The sequence below is a fragment of the Vigna unguiculata genome, chromosome 3 (assembly GCF_037176805.1).
Source record: "Vigna unguiculata cultivar grain cowpea cultivar isolate G323 ecotype 2 chromosome 3, ASM3717680v1, whole genome shotgun sequence".
NCBI lineage: Eukaryota > Viridiplantae > Streptophyta > Magnoliopsida > Fabales > Fabaceae > Vigna > Vigna unguiculata.
In genome coordinates this window covers 60403680-60414871 of record NC_140794.1, presented here as the reverse complement: position 1 = coordinate 60414871, position 11192 = coordinate 60403680, and the positions used below count along the sequence as shown (strand labels likewise).

The 11192-nt window shown below is 36.3% G+C and overlaps 1 protein-coding gene and 1 long non-coding RNA gene across 2 annotated transcripts; one reads left to right on the top strand and one right to left on the bottom strand.

Annotated features, from left to right (window-relative positions):
- Positions 1-7684: 7684 nt before the first annotated feature.
- Positions 7685-11192, bottom strand: LOC114178109 (Leucine-rich repeat protein kinase family protein). The gene is made up of 2 exons (XM_028063826.2): positions 9751-11192; positions 7685-8607 (listed from the first exon to the last, which is right to left on the bottom strand). The coding sequence occupies exons 1-2, from the start codon at positions 11027-11029 to the stop codon at positions 7943-7945; spliced, it is 1944 nt and encodes a 647-aa protein (XP_027919627.1). The 5' UTR covers positions 11030-11192; the 3' UTR covers positions 7685-7942.
- Positions 8517-8989, top strand: LOC146887988 (uncharacterized). The gene is made up of 2 exons (XR_014993846.1): positions 8517-8647; positions 8826-8989. It is a non-coding gene; the product is annotated as an uncharacterized LOC146887988 (long non-coding RNA).

The following is an 11192-nucleotide window of genomic DNA, read 5'->3' as shown; positions in this document are numbered from 1 at the left end:
GCTAAAAATGCAGATGCACGAACAAGTAGTTTTGTCTAAGATACTTGAACCAGAAAACGAAGTTGATTACTAAGAAGCATGAGTATTTATGAAATGAGATATTCTATTCGTGTGAATCCAACCGTGTATAAAAGTTGCAGTTCATGCAATACAGTCATCCAATGACCATGAAATTCATTTTGAAAATTCTGTTAAAGTTGGATAAAAAGAAGAAAAAGGGAAAAACGAATAACGTAGTTTAAGTAAACATTATTATTATTATTATTATTATTATTATTATTTATAAAAAATAAAAAAAATTATTCTGTGGTGGGCTTTGCGGAAAGCCGAGGAAAGGTACGTCTACGGGTCGAAGGAATTTGCATATATATCATATCATATGAGATGAGATGAGAATCAGTGAGGAGTGAACTTATTGATTAAATTAAAAGTATATTACCAACAGGATTATGCTACTAAATATTCTAAATTTCCATTCAGGATAGATTCTCCTCACTTTTAAGCATCCAATAAAAAAATAATCCAATTCAATTATCATTTACTGTTTTTACTTTATGCTCCCATCTCAGACCATGCTTCATCTTCAACCCTCCTTTTTCTTAATAATAAACTCATTATGAATATATATTACAGATCATGCGAAGAGCAAGGATAGTTGAACACAGAAATGAGCACTGAGTTTGACCATAGATAAGAATAAATGTGCATATTATTTATTATACAGAAAAAATAATAATAGTATTATAGCATCTGAAGCATAAGAGAGAGTGGAGGATGGAATAGAATCACGTTGGTCGGCCTCTATTGAAAAAGATGAACTTGTTGTAAAGAGATAAAGCTATACACTATAATTCAGAGTGTTGGCGAAGACTGGAATTTTGAACACTGCGATAAAATAAATGTTGACTCGCCATTATTGATGTGTCAACACAAAAGTAAACTAACTTCGTCAAACATCCTTGTCAAACACAAAATTCTGCACTTACGTTCAGTTCATGTATCTTTGTTTTCCCATCCTTTGAATCTAGGTAAGTTTTCTGCACTAATACCTTCTCTTTCGATGCGTATTTCTTAGCTGTAGATATGAATAAGATTAGGTTATTATTCAGATAAAAGCAGTCCTTAGATGCCACTAGGTCACAAAAGTTAACCACAGATACTTCAAAATTATATATAGAAACAGTAAAATGCCAACACTGTTTTTCACATACTCTTTGCTGAAAATTATATATATATTAACCAATCTATTTTGATTTGATATATACACATACACTAAGAAACTTATTGAAAAGAATGAATTTTTTTTTTTTCTATAAATGTTGCTGTAAGTTGAAGTAAGTTCTACTGAAGTGTTTCCAAATATCTCATAATAAGTTTAGTATGAATTTTTAAAAAGTATATAAGATAATGCATTAGTAGGACATGGCTCTTAAAATTTATTAAGTTGGGACGATACATAAAAAATATATGCTGAACAGTACAATAAATTGTTTATATTTGAAAATACAGTTCCCTATACATTCTATTCAGGAGGTTTATTACACTAATGCGTATTTAAATGGTTATTTTTAGTTATATTTTATTTGTTTGTTCTTCAGGAATGCTTAGCATTCGAAATTGAAAATAAATTTAAACTTTGACTGATTCAAGTTAATTAATGGAAAGATATTTGAAATGGATCCAAACTGAATTGGTATGGGCCAACTCAAAAACAAACAGAAAAAAGTGAGGCCCATTAAATGAAGCCGCTCACACAAACAGCATCACATATAGTAATTGAGTCTTGGACTTTATTTTTCTTTTTCTACCCCCATAAAAGTTTAGAGACACCCCTTCGCTGTTAGAGAAACAACCTTCCATTAGTTTCATTGTGATGAAGGTATTAATTTCATTAATTATTATTTTTCCTATTTTATATGAGTTAAAATAGGTATTAATTAATAAAATAAGAGAATAATAGTACCAATGGAAAATTTCAATGTAAAACATCTTGGAAAACTGTCCCCTTGCATAATTATTATGGTTATGATATTAACATAGATGAATTAATATACGTAGCAATTTTATATATATTTGTAGATAATATACTTTACTGTCTGGAATCCTGTCATATTAATTTCGGCCACCATACTAATTAATTGTATAAAACAAATATATTATCCAGAGCTTTCCTTATTATTGAGAATTTTCCTCAGAATGTGCCAGTTTGAGAACTTTCATCTTCATGTACCAGAACTTGTACAAACACTGGATCAGGACAATGATTTAGATGAAGAGATTTTACACACAGAACAAATATACAAACAAACTATAGGAAACAACAAAAGTCTCGTACTGTAGATATACATAAGTACATATATGAGTCCATTATGAATAACATTTACTTGATATGGAAAGAATATACATAAGTATACAATTACCAGATTATAAAAGAGAGTTCAAAAGAGTATACATTTTTTTTTCTTTTATGACGGTTAAAATAACTATACGGAAAAAATAACATCAAAGATTTTATATTGATTCATTTTAATTTTTGGATTATGTATAGATATTTTTAAAACCACTTAAAGAGTGAGATTAGTTAGAAATAAAGTATACAAGTATATCATATTAGTTTTAATAAGGAAAAAACAAATTAAATAGTTTATTGAATCAAGATGTTCAATAAATAAGAAAAAAGAGAATTATAAAAGCAAATACAGAATCTAAAGCTTGGTTTCTTCTGTTAAAATAATTGTCCCAATTTGCATTAACATGTGTACAAAGATAAAATTTGTTGTTAGTTTTGAAAAAGAGACGTTGATGCGAAGTGGATTTCAGTATAATAAGTGATGAATTGTAGTTATAAGTGTGGTCAATGAATTATTCATGTTCTGACAAGTTTGTGAGTTGAAACGTATTTGACAAAAAATAACAAATATACATAAGTCTATAAAATTAATCTTCTATAAAGAAAGAAGTCCTAAATAGATAGTGTAACTTTTTTCTACCTAAAAAATCAATATACCAAATATAAAATATATTTTCTCTATGGAAATATCCTTTGAATCTAAAAGTCTAAGAATTAATGATATTTAGTTGAGAAATGGACTTGATATCAACTATACGTTGTTGTTGTTAACATTAAAAAAAAATTACACAAATAATATCATCTATATAAATAAGTGAAATAGTCAATGAAGAAAAAAAAATTATAACGAATAAAGAATAACCATTTTAGACAATGCAAAATCATGTTATAATAACATTGAGGAAAATTAATAAAGTTATTTTCTAAGGACTTGTCCAAGTCCATATATATAAACTTATTTTAACTTGTAAATTAATCTTTTTGTATTGTTTTATATTTCCTTAAATAATTCATCATTTAAGAATACATAATTGATATTTAATATTGTTGGGCTGATGAAAATAATATATATTGAAAAGTCTCACGTCACTTTGGATATTAGTGACTATATAACGAATTCTAAGTTCATGATATTCTTTGTCCCAAGTCAAAAGACAATTTGAACTAGTGTTTGACTTTTCTTATACTCTTGTAATAAAGTGTTGTAAAGTGTAGGTAAATCCTTACTCTAAAGGGTATGGGTGTACTTAGTGTCAAAAGGTTAAGAGTGTTTTTTGTGTGTTGTACAAATTTGCACATAGTGATTATTCTTTAGTGGTTGTAATTTTTCTCCAATTTTGAAAATTTATACCTTATATCCTTGTGTTACTTATTTTTATTTTATTTCTCTATTAATAAGGTGATTCTCAGATGATTTTTTCAACAAATACGTAAGTCTCAATCTTTTAGGACAAGAATAATTAATAGAACCCTTACACGAGTGAGGTTGACCATTGGTGAAAAAGTGTATAATAAATCAATCTCAAGAACATGTGTGTAGTATTTGGCTAACAATAGAGTTTTATATTTGTTGAATGAACCACTAGCACTGTATTTCAATTTGAAAACCCATTTGTACCTTATATAGCCTTTACCTTCAGGTAAAGGAACTAAAAAACCAACTATAATTATCTTCTAAGTTTTAATCTCTTGAAGCATGACATCTCTCAGTTCAAGGTAGAGAACACTATCTGATGGCAGAAATGAAACTGATAAGTAGTAGAAATTTATTTGATAAAAGATTTGTATTTTTGATATTAAGTTCCGAAATAATAAAAAATTCTAACACTATTGAATTCAAAATATAACCATTTCAAAACGTTAGAAAATCCTATTAAGATTTTTGCATGATATGATATTATTTGAGGTTGGATGAAAATAGAAATGATCATCTGTAAATTTTTGGCAACCAAGGCATAATATATATCTAAAATACTTTTCCTCATAATAAAAATTATGTCTAAAACATTTTCTTTAAATTCAACCACATTAAAGAAATAACTAATATGCCGAATGAGTTGATAGCATCGCAGAAACTATTTGGCATCAAAGAATGAAGTAAAATTTGTTTTTCCTAAATTCTTGAGAATTATTAAACACATAAAAGTGTGTTGAGTGAGCACCAATAATTTGAGCGAGTAGGTTGTTTCATGTGCAAGCAAAGCTCACAGGCTGGCAATCATGTTCAAAATATTTAAAATTGTATTCATCCCATCTTAACTAAGAATGTGGTCACATTAAAACCCATACAAAAATTCTGTATCAGAATCATTGGTTTCTAACTTTATGGACATCCTCAAACACACCTTTGCTTCTTATTTTATCACATTAATCCCGTATATTTTCTTCTACTAATACTTTCCAACCCCAACGCCCAAACATTCAAACCATTATTTTCTATGTTGCTCAAAGCCTCAAACACATACTTGGATGTCAAGAAAAGCTACTCATCATTCATGATTCATTATTACCTCAATGTCTCAAATAATTAATGTATTCATTCTGGAGTGGCTTCGTCCATCTAGTTTAAGCATTGAGTTTGGAAATTAATTAATTAATGGGATAAAATTACATATTACTATCTGATCTTTATTCTTCATTTAGCTTTTTCTAACTTTAAAATCTTTTGATTAAAAATCATCAAAAACCTTGTGTACATTCTTTAATAAATGTATTTTTAAGTTTAATTCAGTTTTAAATAACGTTGGATCTTCAACTCACTCTCTTACATTAGAATATATATTTCAAGAAAAAAATTATACATTAATATTGATTCAATAGTGATTTAACAACGGATGACAAAATAAGTTAACAAATAATAAATCTCGTTATAATAAACTTTGGATGATTTTTATATAACAAATTAACCTTAAATTTAACTTAATTTTACAAAAATATAATATAAAATGAAGTTTGTATAGATTTATATACCGTAAATTTATCTTATTTTTTGTTGTTATGAAATTTTTAACATATAGACATAAATTTGAATTTTTCTCTTTTTCATATAACCCATGTCCATGATATGTCAGACACTAGATCAGTGATCAGATTATTAAAACTCATTATAACATTGACAAAAATAATCATAAACCAAAATAATGTGTAGAACTCAAACTGAAGACAACAGCCTAAGCAAATTTCTCTGCAGAAGGATGGCAACAATGCAAAACTAAAGTAAAAAGAGAAAAGGGTTGTACCTTACCCCTTTTGTGGGCTCATTTGGTTGTTGACACTTTATCACTCAAAAGGCAGAACTAACCCTAGGAGTTTCTAAAAGTGTATTTTATTTTACTGTGAAACCGACAAAAGCGGCAATTAGTAATGAATTACGTGAAATGACTTTACGCTAATCATAGAATTTGCATAGTTAAAGTGGTTTCCAAGGAAATTGAAGAAGTGGATCACAGCATCAAGTGTGCATCCAATGCTGCGATGCCATCGTACCAAATGGCTTTTGCTTTTTATAGAATCCAAATTCTCGAGGCAAGTCTCTCACTTTATCAATAAACGTACTTTTTTTCTTGTATTAACCGCAAAATAATACCATTTGTAAACTTCGACAAACAGCCAAATACCACAGGGATTCTCTAACGTATATTTAATTTAGCTTATTGCATTGCGACCTTTCTTCACTCTCTCTCTCATCATTTTTAAAATATTCCTCTTCTGAGTTGTTTGTTACCCTGTTTCATGATCAACCATTTCGCATGCCACTTTTCTTCGCCGGCCTCTAATTCATCATGACTTAACCATGAAACTTAATTAATTACAAGACAATTTGATCCGGAGATTGTAGTTTGAATTAATTATTATGTCACGCCTTAAAAAGAAAAGAATTCGATTTGCATGATATATCTGTCTAAAGTTGTTTTTTCAACAAAGGGGATGCTGCATTAATGCTTCATGGACTTGCTTGTGGCAAATGATGCTTGCCATTGACTCTGTCAATTGCCTACAACCTATGGATAACACCTCTTCTTTTTCGACCATAACTTATCATGAGAACTACAACAAATTAAACTAAACATGTGTGAACTACGACTTAGATTACAGCCACAATAAAAGTGAAGGCGTGGCAATACGAAACAAACCAAAGCTAAAGAAGGAGAGGTAAAGTTTTCTTGCGCCCAACCAAAACCCTCGCTAAAATCTGCTTTACTGTACCAGAATTCTGCGTTCGCCAAGGAAGCATGTGACTCTATAACGCGACAGGTAACATAGTAGCCCAGTGGTAGGGAAGTTTCTAGAACTCATAGAGAAACTCCATTCAAATTTTCGTGACATATGAATAAAGAAAGTCTCCATCGGAAATATTAAAGGTACTGTGTGAACTTAGTCCAATTTCAATAAAAACAAATCTACCCTCACTCGGTTGAATCTTACAATTGAAGAAGCCTTATATGGTAGAAACATAAAAATAAGACTAAGTTGATTTATAATGTGTATGTGCAATTATTTAGACATCCAGAAAAGGACAAGGATTTTTTGGAACGTGTGAGGTTGTAGGTCTGAATGTGAACGGAAAGCGAAGGAGCAAAGTGAGGCATGAGCGCGTACGGTTTGCTTGCGTACATTTACATTTACAGTGGAATCAGAAAACTCAATAAGAGACAGCAACAGTTCTTCGTTTCATGGATCCAAGTAAGCAGTGATTGATGATAAAAGATTATTTAAAAAAGAAAAAATGGTGAGGTAAAACAAGAATGGTCCACAGCGGCATGCATCGAGGGTTCTTCTCTCACACCATGGTTGGGTCAAAGGCTCTTCTTTATCTGTCAGAACTGCCAACACACACTATCGCCCACTCCACAAGGCCAGCCTGTTCTCCACCCTTTTCCTCACAAATGGACACACCATACAGAGAGGGGTAACCATCTCATGCTCACTGTATTTTCTTTCCCACCAATCCCGGTGCCCATGTGAGTTACTAACACGTCAATTCGAACCACCACCACAACAACCGCGCCTCCTCCTCCATTTCCCATCCATCATTATTCATTCGGGTCAAATGCTGATTTTGTTCATAATGTTCATCCAAAGCTGCTTTCTTTGGTTTACTTTTGCACTCTGCGTCATACAAATCAAGTGACGTGGATACACAATTTTTGCAATGATTTTGTAACAACTGCTATCGTCGCTGGGTCAAAAAAAGAACGCACTGGCTGACGTGGTAACATAACATACGACAGTGGTGTGAAGACGAAATGAAAAAGATAGGCTCCATTTTGACAAAAAAAGATGACAGTGACAAATAATTTAAATTAAGAAATGAGGTAAATGGCACTTAGAATCTGATGAAAAGGTCAAAGCTTGATTAACAATTTGAAAATCCCACCTGTAAAAATCAATAATAAAAGAAAAATAGGGGAAAAAAAATGAAATGAAACACATGAGAGGGGGGAAAATAGACAGGAACGGGGCCAGGGAAGGAAGAAAGCACAGTGCATAATTGACAATATTTTTTGAAGAGCGACCCACCACCACCTTGTGTTGTCCTTTCTTTCCTCTTTTTGAATTTCATTCAATCAAGAAGCCTTTATTACTTTTTTGTTAAGGTGTGAGTGACCTGGGTGTCCTTGACTCCGGGGGAGGGGTGTGACCCTCGGATCCTTTAGAAGGGTCATCGGAGGACTGACGCAGGCCGTCGTCGGTCTCCCCCCGGTTGATGTCCTCGATCATGCGCACCACGTCCTGCATGCTGGGCCTCTGGTCAGGCACCACCGCAACACACGCCATGGCTATTTGCAAGAGTTGAACCATCTCCTCCTCGATGTTGTGATACCTCATGAGCTCCGCGTCGAAGACCTCCGCGGTCCACTCTTCGCGCACCACCGACTGGACCCACCTCGGGAGGTCTATGCCCTCTTCCCCAAGCGACGCTTGGTTCGGGGCTTTCCCCGTTAGAAGCTCCAACAGCAACACGCCAAAGCTGTACACGTCAGACTTGAAGCTCACCTTTCGGGTTTCCACCACCTCGGGTGCCCGGTAACCCGCCACTCGGTTCGACGGAGCTCCGTTCCCGAACAGGGGGGTTAGACCAAAGTCCGAAACGCCGGCATCGTGGTCCGGCCCTCGGAGGAGGATGTTGGAGGATTTTATGTTGCCGTGGACCACCTTGCCTGCCACGTGGAGGCATGCCAACCCCCGTGCCGCTCCTACTGCTATTTTCATTCTGCTGTCCCAGTCCAGTGGTGTTCTCCCAGACCCTCTGCTCCCTGCAGTATCAATACCAGCAGTGCTAATGTAGTTAGTCAAGTAATTCTCATCAACAATCCACTCCTCCAATCCCTATCTATAATACTATTACACACACACCATCAATTATATATATTAATTATTAATAATAATCATGCTCTCTTTATTTCCCGCTTTAGTCATGTATCATATCACCATGCAATAATTTCATCTAATCGCCAAATTTAACTGTTTCAAGACACAAGCATGGAGCAAAGGAGGTTGTGGTTTGTGGGATTTTTCCTTTGCTTGGACTCAACACAACCCTTTCAAAAGCAAAAAGCAGCATGGTCGTGGTCCAAATGCCTTTCTCTTCTTCGTTGGGAAAGGAGGAGGAGGAGGAGGAGGAGGGAATAAATAGAACGCTTTATTTTTTTCTATCTTTTCTCCTTTTAAAGGAGAGAACAAAAAATGGAAGAAAAAAAGAAAGACATAGAAATAATGTCGGTGAGCCACGCTGGTATCTCATGAGTGCATGTTGCTTGGGTTATGGGAAATGAAAGAATGGGAAAATTAAAGAAAGACAATGTCACTCATGAGTAGAGAATGTTTGCTCCTGAAGCATGCATTAAACAAGCGCACTCTACGCTGCTGCACAAAACTTCCCATTTACGATACACTTAGAATAACACTCTTCCAATTAAACTATTTTCCCCATAAGTAAATTAATATAATTAACATCACACTGATACGTAATGCAGTAGACTACTAAGTATAACCCACCTCCATTATCAACTTAGAAAGCGCCCCATGCCACTGCCCGCAAATAAGCTAATCACACAACAAACACTTCACAACAATAACAGCAACAACACTAATAAAATATTATTGGAGCCCTCAAATAAAATAATGAACTTTCACGACTACAACAGCTGGAGTAGGAATTCAGCCAAATTAAATACTAAAGCCAATTCTATCAAACAAAGAATACTCAATTCCCCTATGAACACAGGGAAAAGCCGGAAACGCAAGAGAGCAAACTAAATATGGTGTTCTGAAACTATAACAATCAAATTGCATTGCATTTGAGTTCAATAATTAGCCATGAACACAATTAAGCAGAATTAAGCAGCAAAGAAAAAAAAATAAAGAAACAGAAAAGGGATTGGATAAGAAGATGGTACCGTGAAGGAGAGCAGACAAGCTTCCGGCAGACATGTAATCGTAAACGAGCAATTTCTCGTCCTTGGAGAAGTAAAAGGCTCTGAGGGGTACCACATTATCGTGCTTAATCTTCCCCAGAACTTCCATTTGCATCTCGAACTCTTTCTTCGTCACCACAACATCCTTCAGCCTCTTCACCACCACCGTCGTCCCTTCCTCAAGCACTGCCTTGTACGAAGTCCCCACGCTGCCCTTCCCCAACACCTCCGCCGAAGCCCTCAACAAATCCTCCAAATCGAAACTGTAAATCCCCCCTTCAAAGAACACCAGCTTGTTCCTCTCCGCCTCCGCCGAACCCCCGGTGATATCCTCCTTCGACGACGACGTCCCCGCCTCCACCGGCACGGCACGTGCCGCCGCAACAGGCTTCGGCGGTTTCGCTGGCTGCCGTCGCCGGCGCCGGACGCACAGCAGCAACAGCAGCAGCAGCAACGCCGCCACGAGAACGGACCCGACAACGATTGCGACAATGGCGCCCGTGGAGAGCTTCTTGGACTTCTTATGCGCCGTGGCCGGGGTCGAATTGGAGGAGGGAGACGGCGCCGGAGCCGGGAAGAAGGGGTTGCAGGCCTTCAACGGCGGGCCACAGAGATCTGCGTTTCCCGCGAATGAGGAGTCGGGGAAAGTGGAGAGCGTCTCCGGAATGGAACCGTTGAGGCGGTTGAAGGAAACGTTGAAGCTAACGAGCTTGGCAGTGATGCTGGGGATTTTCCCAGAGAAGCTGTTGTGCTCCAAGAAGAGGCCGGTGAGGTGGGTTAAGTTGTTGACAGAGAAAGGGATTTGACCGGTGAAGTTGTTGGAGGAGAGATCCAAGCGGGTGAGACGAGTGAGGCGAGTGAGACTCGGGGGGAACTCACCGGAAAACTGGTTTTTCTGGAGGTAGAGGTTGCGGAGGAAGGTGAGGTTCGAGAAATCGGCAGGGATCTCGCCGGTGAGACCGTTGGAGCGGAGACTGAGGATCCGAAGCTGGGAGAGGCGGCCGATTGTGGCGGGTGGAACCGGACCCACGAGGTCGACGGCGGGTAAACGGAGAGAGTAGACGAAGGAGCGGGAGTCGTCGCATTTGACGCCCACCCAGTCGCATGCGGAAGCGGAAGCGTTCCATTGGAGGCGGTTGGAGTGCCGGGTTTGGGAGAGGAAAGCAAGGAGCGCTTGCTTGTCCTGAGTCGGCTCCGAGTTGACTCTGACATGAGAACTCAGTTGGAGGAGGAAGACTACGATAATTGTGAGCAGCGCCATTGGGTGGAGTTCAGGAATCCCAATTAGCCAAGAGCAGAAGAAGATAAATGGAGGGAAATATGATACTGTTTATCCGGCGAAACACCATAAGAAAAAGAGCGGTGGGAATTGTGTGAGTGGAGTTTGGGAAAGAGTAGAAGGTATCATGTTTTTTTTTTTAGTA

Bases quoted from the DNA above. Each gene is read 5' to 3' on its own strand.
- LOC114178109 (XM_028063826.2), bottom strand. From the start codon at position 11,029: ATGGCGCTGCTCACAATTATCGTAGTCTTCCTCCTCCAACTGAGTTCT. The intron at 8,608-9,750 runs GTACCATCTTCT...TTGATACTGCAG, and splicing joins CTTGTCTGCTCTCCTTCACG to GGAGCAGAGGGTCTGGGAGA.